Below are 21,357 nucleotides of genomic sequence, written 5' to 3' on the forward strand. Positions count from 1 at the left end.
GGATTTCACTAGCTGGCAGTCAAGGGAATCGTGTTTCCCTTACCGCCGATAGTGCTGGGAAAGCAAACAAGGTCACAGCTACAGTTCAGAGGCTGTAGATATTCAGGCCATATAGTCTGTGCTGGCTAAAGATTAGGGCTCGGGCAGATACTACATATTCTTTGTGCTAAAGAGGCTCGGCCGATTAGAGACCCATTCTAGATTTTACTCATGTCAGTGTAGCACTGAAAGTTCCATGCTTTTGCATGGTGACAGTACGATTAGTCATAGCAGTGGTAGCGCCGGGAGAATTTCTGGTTTCTTTGGATTTGACAGATGCTTACCTGTATATTCCTATATTTCTAGACCACAGGAAGTTCCAGAGATTTTATATCCTGGGAAACCATTACCAGTTGAATGTAGGTGGTGAGGCCTCCCAGGAGGCAGTTTGGTAAGGCGACCCACAAGAAGACAGAGGGTATGGGAGGTCCTGTGACTTCGTAATGCTATTGCAAAGTTGGAAGGAACCCATTACCAACCTTGGGAGAGTGGGGTTTTGCTTTGTCTTAGGGAGGCCCTTAGAGATTTGGAAGCATATGAGCTTGAACATGTGCAGTTTCAGGCCCAACTTCTTCGGCAGAAATATTTTGAATATAGCAATAAAGCTTCCCGTATGGTGGCCCATAGATGAAACGTTGGCGGTCTTGTACCAATGTGTTTTGTATTAAGTGACTGGGGGTGGGGGAGGTGTGCACCGAGCACAAAATACAGGAATGCTTTGTACAGTTTTACAAGACTTTATATTCTGCCGAGGATGCAGCCTCGGAGGATGATATAGTGCCCTATGTTGACTCTGCAGCTTAACTTCATTACTGCTTCGGACGCTCTGAGGTTGGGTAGACCCGTTACCCTGATTGAAGCGCATTGGACTCTCCGGGTGATGAAAGTGGGAAAAATTGCCAGAATTGGATGGCTTTACGGTTAAATTCTATAGAGCCTTTCAAGACTTTCTCCTCCCGCTGCATCTCTCCTTGTTTAATTCTTTTGAGGACAGCAGCCAGCTTCCATACTTTATCATCTTGCAGGGATTACTGTATTGCCTAAGGAGGGGAAGGATCCTGTAGCCTGTTCTTCCTATTGACCAGGTCTTTGTGCGGGTTTTTGTGGATAGGTGGTTGAGTTAGATATACCAGCTGATACACTCGGATCAATCTGGCTTTATAGTGGGATGACAAGGTGGGTGATAACATTATCCCAGGACAAACAGGCAGCATATTCTCACGTATGGGTGATGTCGTCAACGGAGCCCTGGTACAGACCACTTTAAAAGTGCATTCCCATTTTAAGTCTTTAGAAAGTTCATGATAGCTCGCACCGCGTATATGCGAGTGCATTCCCGCCAACAAAGGCGCACGATCCCTCAGTTTCTTTGATTCCACGGAGATAAGATAACACGTTCAACGGCCGTTGAAACTTTTTTTTTTTTTTTAATTTGCTGCTTTCCCACTCTCGCGGATTTGTGACTTTTGTCGTTTTTCCTTTTTTTAATTCTTTTTTTCTAAAAAAAATTGAACATTCTTTTGTTTTCCCTGTCACGGTCTCAGCCTGGCGGGGCCTGTTCAGCCATCTTGGCATATGACTTTAATTTAGCGGAGTCTGTTTTCTTGTCGATGTCCCGGCCGCAGACGGGTTTTAAAAAGTGTGGACACTGCTCAGCCCATCTCAGTCACTGGCCCACATTGCTGGTGCCTTCAGTGCTTAGGGCCTGAGCACGGTCCAGAAACTTGCTCTAGGTTGTCTTCCCTTCAGAAGAGAACCTTGAAAAACCGCCTGATCCAGCAAAAGTTACTCTTCGGCATTGTGATGGAAGGAGATTCAACACCACTACTGAAGTCGACGGCACCATCCAAGGTGGCTCCGCACCAGTCGACACTTATGGTGTCGCAGCTTAGTGGGTAAGCTGGCTAAGAAGCTTTCCCCCACCCCGTCTAGGCCTCAGGTCAAAGCAGCAGTGAGTCAAGTCCTGCCAACCTCTGAGAGACCCAAGAAGCGCTCCATTCTGATCTCGGTGAGTGCCTCGACATCAGCCTCCTCATCGCCAGATCGTAGAGCAGCACCAAAGGTACCGGCGAAAAAGCCAGCAGTACTGGTGCTTACCCTTAAGCAGAAGATCGATAATTTGCTTTGGGAAGAATTGAGTGAGCATTTCCAGATGCTGATGCCGACCCAACTCCTGCCTGTGTTTGACATCGACTCATCTGGTGCTGGTCCGGTCTGAGCCATCGATGCCGGCAGTGCCTGTAATTGAGTCCCCATCGATGCACACTATTTCCACCAAGGACTAGACACCATTAACTTGACAGCACTGTTCCTCCTCAATGCAGACATCGCCTGAGTTGACGCCAGGCCTGTCTCGCAAGGCATTACAAAAACTCAAACACCTTGAGACTTCGACCTTGACTCAGCGCCGAGGATCCAGCTTCTCTCAGGCTGAGGGCTCTTCAGATGATGACTCTCCTCAACATTCATCCCAGGAGGCTCCTGTATTTTCTGAGAAGTCATCTTTCTCTAAGTTTCTACGTGAGATGTCTGAGATTTTGTCTATCCCTCTTGAAGCTGATTCCAAACGTTCAAAGCAGTTCCTAGAGGCGCTAGACTATGATTAACCATTCAAGGAACTCCTCAAGCTTCTCCTTCATGACATCTTACAAGAAATTTTCTACAAGAATCTGGAGATGCCACTTACCATCCCCGTGACTCCTCGCAAGTTGGACTCCTTATACAGAGTGGTACCTATTCCTGGGTTTGACAAACCCCAACTTCCACACGAGTCTACCCTTGTAGAGTCTACGTTGAAGAAATCCTCGGGGGCTAGCATCTATGCCTCCGTACCTCCTGGCAGAGAGGGCAAAGCCATGGACCGGTTTGGCAAGTGTGTATACCAAAATGCCATGTTAGCCAACCGGTCTGGCAACTATAATTTTCATTTTTCTTTCAACCTTAAGCATTTACTGAAACAAGTGTCCACTTTTCAGAAATACCTTCCAGAACGTAAGCTGCCTGCTTTTCAACATTACATTTCTGACTTGTTTCATCTCAGAAAATACATGGTCCGTTCCACATATGATATATTTGAACTTACCTCTCATGCTACGGCCTTGTCAGTGGCAATGAGACGTCTGGCCTGGCTTCATGTTTCAGAGCTGGACATAAACCACCAGGACAGACTGGCCAATGCTCAGTGTCTGGGAGATGAACTTTATGGTCCATCCATGGACACAGCCACTCAAAAATTGTCTGCTTATGAGACCAGATGGGACACCCTGGTCAAACCTAAGAAACCTCCACACACTCTTCCCTTCCAGCCAGCTTCTTACCAGAGAAGGTTTGATGCTAAACCTGCACCTAGGAAGCAGAAACAACAACCATGTCAGCAACAGAAACCACAGGCTGCTCCCCAAAAACCTACACATCCTTTTTGACATGCTTCTTCAGAGCATAGCCACCGTCAACACTCTTCAGTCTTAGCCTCAGGTTGTCTCCAGTATTTCATTGAATACTGGGAGCTCATGAACAAACAAAAACAAACTGCAGATGTGTACAAGATGCAGGCAGAATTTATTGTGACAAATATAAATTTATAAAAACCTTTTTACCAAACAAGGGACCCGACACAGTCTGTGTTTCGGACAAACCTTCGTCGGGGGTCCAATATGCATATTGGACCCCCAACGAAAGTTTGTCCGAAACACAGACCGTGTCGGGTCCCTTGTTTGGTAAAAAATTTTTATAAATTTATATTTTGTCACAATAAATTCTGCCTGCATCTTGTACACATATGCAGTTCCTGGTTGTTTTTTTCTGCAGACAAGTTTGGACCCCTCCTTCCTTTTTTGTTGCTCTGTACTGGGAGCTCATAACATCAAATCTCTGGGTCCTCACCATCATTCGTCAGGATTACTCTCCATTTCCATACCCTGCCTCCAGACCATCCTTCAAGAGTCTGCTTTGGACCCTGCACAGTCCTCCCTTCCTCTCCAGGAGGTTCAATCCCTTCTGCTGAATGCCATCGAGGAAGTTCCTCTCATCAGAATCAGGTGTTCTATTTCTGTTACTTAGTATCAAAGAAGATGGGGGGACTGCGACCCATTCTGGCTCTCAGAGCGCTCAACAAATTTCTGGTCAAGGAGAAATTCTGGATGCTCTCCCTCGCTCTGCTTTATCCTCTCCTCAATCAGAATGACTGGCTATGCTCTCTGGATCTCAAGGAAGCCTACGCACATAAACCAATTCATCCGGCTTCCAGGAAATACCTCAGTTTTCAAATAAATCAACATCACTACCAGTACAAGGTACTTCCCTTAGGCCTGGCATCTTCTCCCAGTGTCTTCATGAAGTGCCTGATTGTAGTAGTAATAATAATAACAGCTTATATACCGCAATACCGTGAAGTTCTATGTGGTTTACAGAAGATTAAGCAAAGGTAACAAATTGAATTGACTTTAAGAGGGGAGGAAGAAAGAGAATTAATAGGACAGGAAATTCATTGTTGAGGAGAGAGAGATCAAAAGGACAAGTTAATCGCTATAGAGGGGAGAGAGAAGAGAGATCAGTTGTCTAGATGCTTTAGGAACAAGTGTATTTTTAGAAGTTTCCTAAATTCCCCATAAGTAGTGGGCGAAAGCAATTGTTCTAGGTCTTTACCCCATGATGCTGCTTGGTGTGAGAGAAGGTGTTCATGGTGTTTTTTCAGTTTACAACCTCGAACTGGGGGGGGAAACGAAATTGGAATGTGAGCTTCTCTTGTGTCTGTTGGCTGAGAAGAAGAAAAGGTCAGTTATATATTTAGGGGCAAGTCCGTGTAGTGCTTTAAAGCAGAAGCAGGCAAATTTAAACTTTACGCGCGCCACCATTGGCAGCCAATGCAGCTGCCGGTAGTAGGGTGTTGCGTGGTCAAACTTCCTCAGCCCAAAGATCAGTCTGACTGCTGCATTTTGCACCAATTGTAAACGTTGCATATTCTTTTGGGAAATTGACGGCCTACAAGACTTTCCTTACCTGGATGACTGGTTGATCAAGGGTGTTTCATCTCAGGAGGTGGTCCAAGCAACAACTCGGGCATCTCTTTTCTTCAGACTTTGGGTTTCGAGGTCAACTTCCCAAATCACATCTCATTCCATCTCAGTCTTCAGTTCATTGTAGCTATCCTGGACACCACTCTCATGAGAGCGTTTCTTCCTCAAGATCGCCTTCAGGCTCTCATCCGTCTTTGTCGGCAAATACTTCCTCTTCACTCCATTTTTGCCAGACACATGATGGTTCTTTTGGGCCTATGGCTTCCACTTTGCATGTCACTCCACTGGCACGACTACACCTTCGCACTCCTCAGTGGACCCTTGCCTCTCAGTGGTCTCAAGCGACCGATCGTCTCTCGCAGCACATCTCTGTAACATCATTTCTTCTGCAGTCGCGTCAATGGTGAATGACCTCCAATCTATCAAGAGGTCTCCTTTTTCACTTACCCCCTCATCACAAGGTCATCAAAACGGATGCATCCCCTTATACTTGGGGAGCACATATGGACGATTTACAGACTCGGGGTCTTTGGACTGCCAGGGAGCAGAAATTTCACCTCAATTTTCTAGAACTCACAGCCATGTATTATGCCCTTAAGGCTTTCCGTGATCTTCTCTACCCCCAAGTCCTTCGCACAGACAATCAAGTAGCGATGTACTACATAAAGAAGCAAGGAGGTACGGGCTCTCTCCTGTTGTGTCAGGAGGCCCAAAAAATCTGGACTTGGGCGAAAGCTTACAACCTTTCCTTGAAGGCTGTCTACATTCAAGGGGAGAAGAATTCACTAGCAGACAACCTGAGCAGCCTCACAAATGGACTCTCTGCAACTCTATAGTCCATCTTTGCTCACTGGGGCACTCCACAAGTGGATTTGTTTGCAGCTCCTCACAGTTGCCCCAGTTTTGCTCCAGACTTTACTCTCCTCTCCATTTGAAAGACAATGCCTTTCTCCTGGACTGGATAGGCCTGTTTCTATATGCATTCCCTCCAATCCCTCTCAAGTTGAGTACTCTGTTCATGCTCAAACGAGAGACGGCCACCATGATCCTCATTACTCCAAGGTGGCCCAGGCAGCATTGGTTCTCCCTTCTACAGCTCAGCTCCAGGGAATCAATTTCTCCTCTGGTTTTTCCTACTCTGCTTACTCAGCAACAGGAATCACTTCTACATCCCAACCTGCAATCATTACACCCGACAGCTTGGTTTCTCTCTGTCTGAATTCTTCTGAATTACAAATGTGGACTAGGTTTTCTTCCTGGTGTCTTCTTCATCATGATCCCACTTCACTAGCAGTGGAATTCATGTTAAATTATCTACTTCATTTATCTGATTCTGGTCTCAAGTCTACATCTATCAGTCCATCTCAGTGCTATTACAGCTTTTCACATGCCAGTCGAGGGAAAACCTCTTAATGCTCATCCTTTGGTCTCCAGATTCATGAAAGGACTTTTCAATGTGAAACCACCTCTCAAGCCTCCACTGGTCGTCTGGGACCTTAATGTGGTTCTTTCCAGTTTGACGAAGCGACCATTTTAACCAATGGCCACAGCTCATCTCGAGTTTCTCACCTGGAAAGTTGTGAAAGGAGACATACATAGATGGATCAGAAACTGGTTGGCGGGTAGGAAACAGAGGGTAGGAGTGAAGGGCCACTACTCGGACTGGAGGAGGGTCACGAGTGGGGTCCCGCAGGGCTCGGTGCTCGGGCTGCTGCTATTTAATATATTCATAAATGATCTAGAAACAGGGACAAAGTGCGAAATAATAAAATTTGCAGATGACACCAAACTATTTAGTGGAGCTCGGACTAAAGAGGACTGCGAAGAATTGCAAAGGGACTTGAACAAATTAGGGGAATGGGCGACGAGATGGCACATGAAGTTCAACGTTGAGAAATGTAAAGTATTACATGTGGGAAACAGAAACCCGAGGTACAACTATACGATGGGAGGGATGTTATTAAATGAGAGTACCCAAGAAAGGGACTTGGGGGTAATGGTGGATATGACAATGAAGCCCATGGCACAGTGCGCAGCGGCCGCTAAGAAGGCAAATGGAATGCTAGGCATAATCAAGAAGGGTATTACAACCAGAATGAAAGAAGCTATCCTGCCATTATATCGGGCGATGGTGCGTCCGCATCTGGAGTACTGCGTCCAATATTGGTCGCCGTACATTAAGAAGGACATGGCGTTACTCAAGAGGGTTCAGAGGAGAGCGATGCGTCTGATAAAGGGGATGGAAAACCTTTCATATGCTGAGAGATTGGAGAAACTGGGTCTCTCTTCCCTGGAGAAGAGGAGATATGATAGAGACTTATAAGATCATGAAGGGCATAGAGAGAGTAGAGAGGGACAGATTCTTCAAACTTTCTAATAATAAAAGAACAAGAGGGCATTCAGAAAAGTTGAAAGGGGACAGATTCAAAACGAATGCTAGGAAGTTCTTCTTTACCCAACGTGTGGTGGATACCTGGAATGTGCTTCCAGAGAGTGTAATAGGGCAGAGTACAGTACTGGGATTCATGAAAGGATTGGACAATTTCCTGCTGGAAAAGGGGATAGAGGGGTATAAATAGAGGATTACTTCACAGGTCCTGGACCTGTTGGGCCGCCGCGTGAGTGGACTGCTGGGCACGATGGACCTCAGGTCTGACCCAGCAGAGGCATTGCTTATGTTCAGTATAATGACAGTTAGTGATCCCATATTATGGGATGCTCTGAAGATAGTGATCCGAGGAGTATTTGTCAAATGGGGGGCTTGCTGTGTAAATAGGAGCGAATGCGGCAATCTTTGTCCTAGAGAAAGATTGTTGAATCTGGAGTGCTTACATCAGAAACACCAGAACTGTACCAGCCTAGAAGGCAAGAGAGAAGGAGAAATGAGGTTCTTGCCTGCTAATTTTCTTTGTTAGCCTCTCTAGACCGGTACAGCTCCCCACCCTATCTGTATTTCTGCGGTGATTGCGGTTTTTGTACACATGAAAATTTTGCTTTTTCTGCAGGTTCTAGTATTTTTCTAGGGCTGGGAAGATAACAAGAACAGCAGCTGGCATAGCTGTTGAGCTGTGGGGACATTTTCCCTTCAAGGTTTTAGTTCTATGCATTTTCCAACAGCATTACTATTTTGGTTTTATACTCCTGTTCAAAGTGTTACTGTTGCATGTTTTTTCTTAATTCTGCTTGGCTGTGCGACAGACTGAGTTGGGAGAGGGAGCCTCAGCCTATATAACATAGAAACATAGAAATAGACGGCAGATAAGGGCCCACGGCCCATCTAGTCTGCCCACCTTAATGTCCCTCCCCTACCTTTGCCCGTTGAATAGATCCCATGTGCCGATCCCATTTGGCCTTAAAATCAGGCACGCTGCTGGCCTCAATCACCTGTAGTGGAAGACTATTCCAGCGATCAACCACTCTTTCAGTGAAAAAGAATTTCCTGGTGTCACCTCGTAGTTTCCCGCCCTTGATTTTCAACGGATGTCCTCTTGTTGTCGTGGGACCCTTGAAAAAGAAGATATCTTCCTCCGCCTCGATGCGGCCCGTAAGATACTTGAACGTCTCGATCATGTCCCCCCTCTCTCTGCGCTCCTCAAGCGAGTATAGCTGTAATTTGTCAAGCCGTTTTTCGTATGGTAGATCCTTGAGTCCCGAGACCATCCGGGTGGCCATTCTTTGCACCGACTCCAGTCTCAGCACATCCTTGCGATAATGCGGCCTCCAGAATTGCACATAGTATTCCAGGTGGGGCCTCACCATGGATCTATACAATGGCATAATGACTTCCGCCTTACTACAACCAAGATTTGGTCTGTCTCCACCTGTTGGTCATACTGAGATTACCCATCAGTAAACATAAGAACATAAGCATTGCCTCTGCCGGGTCAGACCAGGGGTCCATTGTGCACAGTAGTCCGCTCCCATGGTGGCCCCCAGGTCCATGACCTCTAAGTGATCCTTTACCTAAACCTTTTATTCCCTAATCATTTAATATTCTGTATAGTAACCCTTTATCTATACCCTTCAATCCCCTTCTCCTTCAGGAAATCATCCAAACCCTTTTTGAAACCCAATATCGTACTCTGTCCTACAACCTCCTCTGGAAGCGCATTCCAGGTGTCCACCACCCTCTGAGTGAAGAAGAACTTCCTAGCATTTGTTCTAAATCTGTCTCCTTTCAATTTTTCTGAATGCCCTCTTGTTTTTGTTTTCCCCGCTAGTCTGAAGAATCTGTCCCTCTCTACCTTCTCTATGCCTTTCATGATCTTATAAGTCTCTATCATGGCCCATCTAAGTCTCCGCTTTTCCAGGGAAAAGAGCCCTAGCTTCTCTAACCTTTCAGCATATGAAAGGTTTTCCATGCCTTTTATCATCCTTGTTGCTCTTTTCTGGACCCTCTCGTGCATCGCCATATCCTTAAGGTACGGCGACCAGTATTGGACGCAGTACTCCAGATGCGGGCACACCATTGCCTGATACAGTTGCAGGATAACTTCCCTTCGTTCTGGTAGTGATACCTTTTTTTGATAATGCTCAACATTCTGTTCACCTTCTCTGAGGCCACTGCGCATTGTGCTGCCAGTAAAGAATTGTACTGGTCTAGAGAGGCTAAAAGAAAATGAGCAGATAAGAACCTAATTTCTCCTTCAACTAGAAGTGTGGTTATTTTTCGTGGGCGGAAGCTTGGGCAGCCTCCCCTGAGATTTGTAGGGCAGTGACTTGGTCCAATCTACATACGTTTTCCAAGTTGTTTTTTGTTTGTTTGTTTTTGTTTATTTTTTTGCAGAGTGGATGTAGCAGCAAGGAAGGACTCCACCTTTGGGTCCTCAGAGTTACAAGCCAGCTCAGTGTTCCTGGTCTATATTTTTGTGACTACTTTTGTATGTCCCGTCTGTCCAGAATGACACATCTATTACACTAGAAGATTAGGTTCTTACCTTGCTAATATCTTTGTCAACTGACAGGGCATGGCTCCAGAATATCTCTTGCGCATGTCTGTCTTGATCAGAAAATTGAGTCCAAAACTGAAATTTTGGATGTCAGTCAGATCTTAGTGATATAAAGAATTATCTGTTGCTATAACTCATTGGGGTATTATGTGAGCTCCTTAAAGGTTTCTGTTTGGCATGTTTTGATTGTTTTAATGGCAATGTTTAACGTGTTTATGTTTTCAGAGCAGAACAGAATTATAGTTCAGGGAATTTCCCCGTACCTCTCCTTCACATGTGTTTCTATATGGAGCTATTGCCTGCTTTGGTACAAACTGAAGGGGGCATCAAAGCCTTCAAGTGATAAGAGGAGGGATTCAAAAGTTGCAGTGGATTCTTTCTGTATAGCTCACGAGCACTGGGATATTACCCTTCCATCCATATCGACATACCTATTTACTAGAAAAGTGTTAAGGTGTTTAATTTATGGAATTTGCTACTGTTTACAATCCAAAATAAAGGGAGCCTTTTTAAAATCTATACCTAAAGCGTTGTAGAATCAATATTGATACTGATTTTTAATGTTTAATACCCTGTCTGAACAAGCAGATCCAGGCAGTTTATTAAATTAATAGTATGTATAAGCTTAATCTTTAAGTTGCCCTCAGATCGATCTTGTAGCGCTTTATATGAGTTCTTTGTAATTCTTAGGACTCGCTACTGTATTCTGCTCCACCCTCCTGTCTAAAAAAAAAAAAAATCATCTTGGCAAATACTAGTTGATCTTCTTGCAGACAGTTGATGAAGCTAGTGATCATTTTCTATGTTCACTGGCATAACATTTGAAGTTGGACGGGACTGAGTGGGGCATGTTTTAAAAAGGGCGAGGATTAAAGGTACTGGGGTGTTTTTAAAAGGCCTGACCGGGGTGGGGGAGGTGTTAAAAAATTTATATCTTTGCTGCATAAGACACACCGACATTTCCACCCACTTTTGGATGGAAAAAAGTGCGTCTTATGGAGCAAAAAATACAGTACTTGTATTGCAAGTCCTTGCTTGTATATAAAGTTAAAATTTAATAAAATGTTTTGCTTATCTTGCAAAACACTTGCAATCCAAGGTTTTACTGTACTGGTATTAGATCCCTAGTAAGGGCTCTTTCCAACCATTTTGGAAACATCTGAAAACTTGGCTATTTTCAAAGTTGTAAATTCTGCGCCTCTCCATACTATTCCAAATCCACATTGTATTCTCTTTTCTAATTTCTTATAAACTGTGCCGAGCTCTACTGTTATAGAGAAGATGTGGTATATAAGCCTAAGGTTTAGTATCACAAAACTTGTACTGTAACTATGGCAAACTGTAATATGTTAACTGCATATTATGTACGTGTTCTGAACTCTTTGGGGAAAATGGGATATAACTAAATACATAAATAATTGTGTGAATCAGGACAGTAGTGAAAACTGGAGATTTATGGGGGCTGGTCTCCAACATCATTGGCAGCAGACTTGGATTGTCCCTTGCTGGTGATTGTAATGTAGCATAAATTTGTGTGGTAAGACCTGCATTAGCTGCTTATAGCACAGCTTAGTAAAAGCCTCTAAATGAATGAAGTGAGACATTGCTGTAGCTAACATATGACTTGACTAGTCTTTCCCACTCCAATACACAGGTCAACAAAGTACCTATGGGAAGGCATCTCGAGGTGGTGGCAATCACCAAAACAACTACCAGCCGTACTAGAAGCCTGCTTACCGTCTGAAAACAGGTGTGTAATGTCGTGTCCCATTTATAAAATATATACAATAACTTTAGCTTAAAGATCAATAGACAAAATGAAAAATAATTAAATTGGATATTGTGTAGTTTTTTTTAAACTAAACTTTAAACGTTTAACTTGGGTATTTTACTTAAAGTATGTCTATAGATCTTTAACTTTTTAAGGCTGATTTTCTTTTAAGTACATCAGAAAATAATTTTTTTAAAGCGGGAGTTCTGTCCACTTTGTGCCAGGTGGTCTAAAAGAAATAATTAAACTTTTTTTAGAAGTATTAACAGGTAAAGTACTGAAATGGGTACAACTTAAGGTAAATGAGAATATTGCCTTCTAACTCTGACATTATACCTTGTTTGTACCCGCCAGCGGGAACTTCATTGCAGGCCGTGTGTCACCCTGACCCACGTCTATCTCTGGGGGTCGCACGTTGTGGGCTGAGCGCAAGGCATACACCAGAAAACGCTGTCCTGTGGTATGGTCTCTTCCAACTTCATGTACCAGCGTAAAAGATTAAACTGGAAAACAACAAACTTTGGCTGCTTTTTGTTTAATTTAAAATAAAAATCTTTTGTGACAAATGTTAACTTTTGATAAAACTGTTTTTTACAGGAGTTTTAAATACATAAAAATGCCTTTTTACAGCTTAATCATTTTTGCTCTTCTGTTTAGTGTTGTATTTCAATTGTGGAGCCTCATTTTTAAATGTGCATTCTTTAATGCTCGCTTTTTTCATTTATTTAGCTAATAAAGAATCTGCAAACCAGAACAATTTTTTAACAGGGGGAAAGATAAAGATCATATGCATGCTAGTAATTCATACGTTGAATTATGTGAGCCATGCCATAGTGGTGCTGGCTATTTGTGGATCAGCAAATAGTTTTAACCATTTGGTTTTCTTTTCAACCCACTAAACTTTAGTTAGTGGAATTTGAGCTGGCTTTTGTTTACAAATAATATACCTTTCTAGAGTCTAGAGTAATTGCACAACATGAATTCTATAAGTCAGCATCTTATTTTCAGATGTATCATCAAATTTAGACCAAAGATGTAGTTTAAAAAAAAATTATGGGTGGAAATGGTTATATGGGCCATTAACTTCATAGTGAAATGCATAAGATCTTTAACAATGAAGGGAAGGATAAGATGAGGACTTAAAATGTTTAAAGAAAACGAACCTTTTTTATTTTAAAAATTACTGAAAGTATTGCTAATTGGACTTTCTTTTTGTTTTAGGCGTAGATGCGGTGGAGATCGATCTTTAGAGTATTGAGCTTGAATGGAAGGTGGGCTTCATGTGACCTGCAAGAACACTTTGTAAAAAATTTTCATATTCAAGAGATGACGAACTTGAGTGTATATAAGCATTGGTGGCTTTTTAAAATTCTTTTGTTTTTACTTCATCCTTTTTGCCATCTGTAATGACAGATTCCGATTGTGTTAACAGATTAATTTTTTTTTGTTCTCATGTTATATCAATCTCATGCATACTTGTGGTTTAGTCTGCATTTCTTCATATATGAAGTTTTGTAATAAAAAACAAAACAAAACTTGTCTACATTTTTGTAGTGTAGAGGAAGGTGGGAAAAACACTTCTGTAGGTTAAATTTCTCTGCATAACAAACACACATTCAGAGAATTATGGTTTGTACTGATCTCAGTTTTTAATCTCTATTTTATTCTCGAGTCCAAGTTTTATACCACAGCGTGATGTGATTTTTAATTATTATTCAGTCAGATGTCTAACTAGGGCTGCTAAACAGGCCTGAGGCCTACACTGGCAGAATCTGGTGTGTGGAGTGGGTCAGGAATAAGCATACTCTCCTCTTCTAGAGTTCAATTTACTAACTATAGGGTGTTTTCTCTGAGGACAACCATGATTCTGACTGAGGTGTCTTGTTAATATTCGGATGGAACACAGCATAGGTGGCATTCCCCAGCAACTATTCCAGAAGCCTTTGAGAGCAAATTGCCTTTCACGTGTGCACCTTCTACCTATGGTTGCAAAACAGGACTAGATCAGCCTAGTTTTCTATAGAGCAGTGTGGCTGTGTGTTTGACTGAGAACCTCTTCAAATCAATGTGACAAGGTGGTGGCTATGGCCTGAAGGCTACTAGGATGCATAGAGGAGGGGTATAAGCATCAGCAGAATGGAGGTGTTGATGATAAACCTATACAAGTCATTGGAAAGGTTTCACTTAGAATACTGTGTCCATTTTTGGAGGCTGTTATCTCGCTAAAAAGACTCTTCAAGGGTTTAGAGCAGAAAGGTGAAAATGGTATGGGGTAGCAGAAGAGACTTGCTGACATGAAGCTGTGTACTCTGGAGGAAAGGAGAGAGATGAGTGATATGACAATCAAGTATTTGAGAGGTACTAATATGCAAACCTATTCCAGAGATGGATAGGAGTAGATGACATGAATTGAGGTCACAGGGGATTGACTCAGCAGTAATGCCAGGGAAGTACTTTTTTCACAAAAGATGGTAATGCCTGACATAAATCCCCATGGGAGATGGTGGAGATGAAAACAGTAATGGAATTCAAAAATATGTTGGATAAACACAAAAAAATCTTATATGGAAAGAAGATTTGAAGCAAAATCTTAGCAGTGCTTAGATGGCAACTCAGTAATTGGGAAGCAAAGCCAAGGCTGGGCAGACTTCTATGGTCTGTGCTCTTATCAGGGCTGGAATAGGGCTTCTGTTGCACGCGCACACAGAAGTCTGTATACCTGAGCTGTTGATTCCCATTTCCTGCGAACTGCAGAAGGAGGTATCCTTTTAAGAATTTGAGATCTCTTCTGCAGTAGGACACAGTACCCTCCTCAGTTATTCCTTCTGCAAGCAAACTCAGGTGTGTGTGTTTTGCTCTGCTCTGTTTTTCTTTTTCCTTTGTTTTCAGTTTTGTTTGCTTGATTTTTGAAGTTTTGTGGCTTTGGTGCTTGGAGGTCCCCTGCTCGGGCATACTCTGTAAAAGATGCAGTCCAGCATGGGAGGACTGCTGCTCCCAGGACAATCTCTGAGTTCCTATGGAGCCAGCCTGCTTTGGGTCCCTTCAGGAATTCTGGGAGTGGCTCGCCTGCTTACTTAATTAGAGGCTTGAGCATAGATTGTGTGGCCCCTGAGTAAGAACCCTAGGGGTATCAGGGAGCCAGATGCATAACTTCTCTCTCTCTGTTGCTCTGTGAGGCATCCCAGGGGTGGGAATCGGTGGCTGTGATCTATTCGGCTGGCAGCCAGGTTTCCTTTGATGGTTGAGGATCTGAGCAATGTCTGAGGCAGACATTTATTTCCCTGCAGCTACAGGGAGCACCTGAAGTCAGTGAGTACTCCCATTATTCCCTATGGGAACCATGGGGGAGGGGAGTGGTGACTGAAATTTGGAGTTTTAGTGGTTTCTGGGGTTTAGTACTCGGGTCTTCCTCTAAAACCCTAAAATTGCTTCTTTTTTTGTTTGTTTTTTGTTTTGCCATGTAGCTCCAATGGCCTGTTTTTGACATGTGATTTGGGGGGTTTGTGTTTTTTTTTGTTTTTACAATGGCTATCTTGAATTTCTAGCAATCTGATTTAAACTCCTTTTTTTCTACTTTAAAACTGCTCGGTTTGACAAGTAACTGCCTCTGATGGATGCCTCAGGCCTTTCTAGCCCTAGATCCTTTGCACAGGGTTGCTGGTTGAAAAGCAGATATGTTCCATGGGAGAAAAGGGTGGGAGCTGCAGGTTCAGTTTAGTTCCCAGTCAGTCCTCCAAGGCCTTGGAACCCCTGAAATCTTGGAAACACTGGTCGAAAGGGAAGAGATCTTGCTCAGATAAACAAAGCAGCGATGGGGTGAAATGCAAGCGTGTAGTGGCGGAAGATGCATCTCCTCCAATCTGGAATTACATAAGGAGCTTCAGGTCCCCCAATGCAAGACTTTTCAGATTTTTCTGCCTTTTATGGAAAGCCTATTTCCAGTGCGATAGGTGAGACATTCTAGACAAATGAGTAATATCCCTATAGCAATGTGCATCTGCAGAAGGAAACCACTCTGGATTTTTCCTCTTGCCTCTGCTGTATTTTACTGGGCTTCTTGCATCCCCCTACAATTCTTTCCTTCTGCACACGTACTGCAGGAGTGTGTGTGTTCTGCTCTCATTTTATTTTATTTGGTGTATTTTTGTCTGTTTCAGAGATTCTGGAGCTTTGAGCATTTTCATGGCTCTGCCTGCTTGAGAACACAGACTTTGTCCTATAGCCGACAGGCAAATCCATTAGGTACCTGTTAGCTAGCCTGCATAATTTTCTTTGGCCCTGTGGTGGTCTTGCCTACTGTTAAGCAGGGGTTGCGCACAGGCTGTTGAGTGTCCTTAGACTCTGCAGTGACTCGCTGGCTGCATTTTCTTGCCTCTGCCCGTCCTGGTGTGTATCTGTTGGTCTGCATGGGTAGAGGGTATAGTTGGGCATAGGAGTCTGACTGGCAGCATGAACATTAGCTTTGTAGAAGCATTCCTACCATTGTAGCAGTGAATTTTCTTATCCAGCTACTATGAGAGCTGAGGCAAGCTGCAGCACAGATCTTCTGTCAGGTCACAGTGAGTACATAACAGGCTTGTCAGCCTGTGAGATGAATCGGGGGAGGTTGGGAAAGTGGGATTGAATGTTCCCCCCTCCTGAAAAATCATAAAATCACTGTTTTTGAAGTTTGGGAAATGTGAAAAATATCATGATTTTGGTGTGAATTTTTTTGATGGTGGGCATCTTGGATTTTTAGCGAGATTCTTTTTTTTTCTCTCTCTCTAAAGCTTCCTGCTTCTCCAAAACTGCAATTTGCCTAGAAACTTGCTGGGATGGAATACGTGGGCTCCCCCTCATGTGGGTTCTTGCCAGGATTGCACAAATTTAGCGCTTTGAGTGTGTGCCACAACCGGGGCAGGTGGCAGTGTCCAGCTTAGCCTCTCTCCTGCTGAAGCAGGTGACCAAATGCTCAGCTAGCCTGGTGGAGTGGCCTTCTTTGCTTTTGGGGCTCAGCATGGCTGGTAGTTCTGTTTGCCTGGTTACAGACCTTCTGCAGCCTAAGAAATGCAAATTTAAGTCCTCTAAGGGTGACTCTGCCCCCCAAAGCCAGACACTTTTTCAGATTTTATTAAATTCTTGTGGTCTGAGTTTCAGAACAGGTGTTCTCCCCCTGAGCAATCCCAGTCTGCCTCCGCGTTGTCTTAGTTGCTTTGTCTTTGGGAACGTCCTTGCCTTGGCCTGCTGCTGCTTTGGCATTGTCTGACCCTGATCTGGGAGACCCTGAAGCAGATGTTTCACTTGCTGATCCCTTGTTTGCAGGTACAGGGTATCCTAGAGTGGGAGATCAGGAACTGTGTTGGATCTGTGGAGTCCTGTGGGTCTTGGATCCTGGGGAAGATCCCACGATTCTGTGCTTATAGTCTGCGGCTCTGCCAGACCTTATTTCTGAGTCTTTGCAGGAGTTGAACCTAATTACTCAGCCTGCTCTGTCCACTTCCTTCTAGGTTTATGGTGTACGCTCGTAGTCTGCTACCTTTCCCTGGCACCCTGATATGAGCATTCTGGGCTCAGAGCAGTTTGACTTTCCAGAGGGTGCTCTTAAAATGCTAGAGCTGTGTCATGTTTTTATCATCTGGCACAAGTCTGCAGCTTTTGGATCAGCCCAGGGTAGATTATTAGGTGCGTTTAGTCACCTGTGCCACCAGTCTACCCAGTGAAGGTGGTGTGGTGCTAAAGGATATACAGTACTACCGTGTGGATGTGGTCCTTGGGGAAAGTCTTTGATGCAGCTGCTTAGGTGGTGACTTGTTGCACGTGCTTCTCGACTGTGTACACTGGAGATTGAGGTGGTGGATCCTGCTCAACTTCTTTTGGCTGGGATAGATTATATGGCTGATGCATTGTATGACCTTATGTGAGTTTGGCAAAGGTGTTGGCGTATTCCATCTCTGCCTGCAGAATGCTCTGGATCAGACAAGCAGGCTGGTGATTCCACTTCAAAGGCTACTTTGGCTAGACTGCCTTATAAAGAACAGTTATTTTTTGGCAAAGGTCTGGACGACTTCATCGATTCTGTGATGGATTGTCACCCTAAGACTCTGCTTGATAGCAGACCCAGACCCTCCAGGTGATCCAAACCATATGCCACGTTGGGAGATTTTCACAGGGCTCCCGACAACGGTTGCTGGCTACAGGCATTTGTAGCTTCCACTTCCTGTTCTGTGCCCTCTGCCAAAAAGGCACAATGATGCCAGGCCAAGGGATGCCCCTGTTCTGATAGGGGGGGCGGCTTTCAACATTTCTTTCTTCCTGGATATGCATTATGTCCAACCAGTGGGCTTTGGACATTTATTCTGTTGGGCTTCAAACTGGAATTTGCCCTGCATCTGACAGATTGGTTTGTGGACTCTCCTACAGTTTGCCTGGACAAAGTGCTCAAGGTTCAAGTCGCCATTCAGCACTTGGGCTCAAGCAGATACTTTATATATTTTATCATGCCAAAGAAAGACTCCAAAGATTGGAGGCCTATTTTGTATCTTCAGCACATGAATGTGGCTCTCGAGGCTCCTCTATTCCAAATGAAGACCATGCATTCGGTCATTGAAGCAGTGGCCCCAAGAGAGTTTCTTGCCTCTGGATATCATGGAGGCGCACTTGCTCATTCCCATTTTTCTGGCCCACTGCAAATTTTTGCAATTTAATATTCTGGAACAGCATTACCAATTCTCAGCTCTGCCTTTTGAGCTGGTGGCAGAGCCTCAGACCTTCACCAAAGTGATTGTGGTTGTGGCAGCTTACCTGTGGAATATAGGTCTCCAGCTTGAAGAATGGTCTGAAATTTGGCAGCTAAAATTTAGTGCTAAGAAATGCAAGGTCATGCATGTGGGCTGCAAAAACCCAAAGGAACAGTACAGTTTAGGGAGTGAAGAACTTATGTTCATGACAGAAGAGCGGGACTTGGGTGTGATTGTATGCGATGATCTTAAGGTGGCCAAACAAGTTGAAAAGGTGTTGGTGAAAGCTAGAAGGATGATAGGGTGCATAGGAAGAGATATGACCAGTAAGTAAAAGGAAGTATTGATGCCCTTGTATAAGACTCTGAGACCTCATTTAGAATATTGTGTGCAATTCTGGAGACTGCACCTTCAAAAAGATATAAAAGGATGGAGTTGGTCCAGAGGAGGGCTACTAAAATGGTGTGTGGTCTTTATCATAAGGTGTATGGGGACAGACTTAAAGATCTCAATCTGTATACTTGGAGGAAAGGCAAGAGAGAGGAGATGAGATGTTTAAGTACCTACGTGGTATAAATGTGCATAAGTCTAGCCTTTCATTTGAAAGGAAGCTCTAGAATGAGAGGGCATAGGATGAAGTTAAGAGGTGATAGGGTCAGGAGTAATCTTAAGGAAATACTTCTTTACAGAAAGAGTGGCAGATATGTGGAACATTCTCCTGAAGGAAGTAGTGGAGATGGGAGACTGTCTGAATTCAAGAAGGTGTGGGATAGGAAGGTGGGATCAGAGGAAGATATAATGATTACTGCAGATGGGCAGACTAGATGGGCCATTTGGCCTTTATCTGCCATCATGTTTCTAGTTTTACCCTTATTTAGATGACTGATCAGAGCTCCCTCGTCTGAAGGATGGCACACAGTGGAGGGGGTGCTCCAGGTGTTAGAGGACCTGGGTTGGATTGCCAACTTCAGAAAAAGCAATTTGCCCATGGAGTTGCTGGAATATGTGGGAATTCTTAGACATGGCTGCGGGCCGCGTCTTATCTACCATAAGCCTGCCGGCAGAAACTGTGCCCAGATTTCTTCCCTTATTGAGCAGCAGGCTCCTTCAGCATGGGACTATCTTCAAGTTCATGGATCCATAGTTGCTAAGTTGGATGTGATTACTTGGACGAGTGTGCATATGTGTCCTCTTCAACATGCTTTGTTCTCTCACTGGGCTCCGCATAGGGAGGCCTGTCTGGACCTTGGAAACTCAAGTGAGAATGGACTGATGGCTTATCCCAGTTGCTCTGCAGGGTCATACCACTGCACATTGCCTCGTGGATTGTGGTGATGACAGATACCAGCCTTCGGGGCTGGGGTGTCCACTGAAATTGTCCTGTTTAGGGGTGTGGGACACCCTCTCATTGGAAATGGTCAATTGGCTGCAGCTCAGAGCCAATTGGCTAGCTCGGATGCAATTGCAGAAGACTCTGGAGGTCCAAGTGGTCAGGGTCTTCTCCGACAATGCGACGGCATTAGCCTATGTCAATCACCAGGGAGAGACCTAAAGTACTCCTCTGGCTTAGGAAGCCCGCCTTTTTCTTTGGGTAGAATGTCTCTAAGCGCTGATTGACAGCACATTTTGCAGGAGTCTGCAATATTCAGGCAGATTTCCTCAGCAGACACTCTGGATCAGAGCGAGCAGCCTCTGTCTGCAGTGGTGTTCTGAGCAATAGTATGGCACTGGGATCAGCTGCACTTCAACCTCGTGGCCTTGGTGTAAAACAAGACAGCGGATCGTTTCTTCAGTTGAAGATATGGGTCCGGAAGCAAGGGGCTCAATGCTTTGGTGCATCCATGGCTTCCAGCAATTTCTCATGCATGTCTTTCTTCCTTGGCCAATGACGGGCCATGTCATTCTGGTGGCTCCAGATTGGTCTCGCAGACCGTGGTTTGCAGATCTGATGTCAGAGCAGGTGTTGCAGTCTTCAGCCATCTGGACCTCTTCACTTTGCTCTTCTGGCATGGCTTTTGAACGCACAGTCCTAGAACACAAAAGACATTCTATGGTTGATACTCAAGTCTAACAAGTCGTCCACAGTTTCTGCTTACACTAAGGTGTGAAATGCCTTCCCCCCAGGGGGACCTTTATTCAGCTCTGACATTGCTGATTCTCGCCTTTCTTCAGGTTGTCCTTGATAGAGGCCTCGCGTTGGTGTTTCTTAGAGTTCAGTTGGCCAGGCTCTCTTGTTTTAGATCCCAGGATTATTGCTAGATTTCCGAAGGAGGCTCTGTGTCATACTGCCAGTTAAGCAACCTTTCCCTTCCTGGAACCTTAACCTAGTGCTGTCTAGCCTTACCAGGGTTCCTTTTCAGTCCCTTCGAGAGGTTTCCCTCTTGGACTTGATGCTCAGAGCTGATTTTCTGATTGCCGTTATTTTGGCTTGACCTGTGTTGGAACTACAGGCTCTTTCTTTCAGAGAACTATTCTCCTTATCTCGAAGACTGGGGGTTCCCTATGGATGGTTCCTGCCTTCCTTCCTGCCAAAGGTGATTTTGGCTTTCTATGTTAATCAGGAAGTGTGTTTGCCTGCCTTCCAGCCTACTGGTTCCAGGACACAAGATCGCCTGTTGAAGAAACTGGATTTGTGCAAAATTCTGCTGCGGTATTTGGAGGTCACTAACTAGTTTTTTCCCTCTGATCATTGTTTGTGCTGACTCATTCCGGTAGGTGAGGTCCTCCCACTTCCAAGGACATAATTTCCAGATGGATCCATAAGACCATTTAGTCAGCCTACATTCTTTCTGGGAAACGGTCCTCTGTTTCCGTCAAGGCGCATTCTACCAAGAATGTGGCTTCCTTGTGGGCCACAGCTGGAGCTG

General features: G+C 44.3%; 1 protein-coding gene across 3 annotated transcripts in view; it reads left to right on the forward strand.

Annotated features, from left to right (window-relative positions):
• HNRNPDL (heterogeneous nuclear ribonucleoprotein D like) overlaps positions 1 to 13,372 on the forward strand; it is an 88,706-nt gene extending 75,334 nt beyond the window's left edge. Inside the window, exons 7-9 of one of the 3 annotated variants that reach the window (XR_004536466.1) lie at positions 11,658 to 11,753; positions 12,129 to 12,234; positions 12,996 to 13,372. Coding sequence is in view for 2 of the 3 variants with exons in the window: in XM_033914471.1 (XP_033770362.1) it covers positions 11,658 to 11,728 (71 nt within the window). In the remaining variant the exon portion in view is untranslated. Of the gene's footprint in view, positions 1 to 11,657; positions 11,754 to 12,128 lie in introns of all 3 variants that reach the window. The other 2 variants (XM_033914471.1, XM_033914486.1) reach the window with 2 other exon arrangements.
• The last annotated feature ends 7,985 nt before the right edge of the window (positions 13,373 to 21,357 follow it).

This window comes from Geotrypetes seraphini, chromosome 1, assembly GCF_902459505.1.
Source record: "Geotrypetes seraphini chromosome 1, aGeoSer1.1, whole genome shotgun sequence".
Classification (NCBI taxonomy): Eukaryota; Metazoa; Chordata; class Amphibia; order Gymnophiona; family Dermophiidae; genus Geotrypetes; species Geotrypetes seraphini.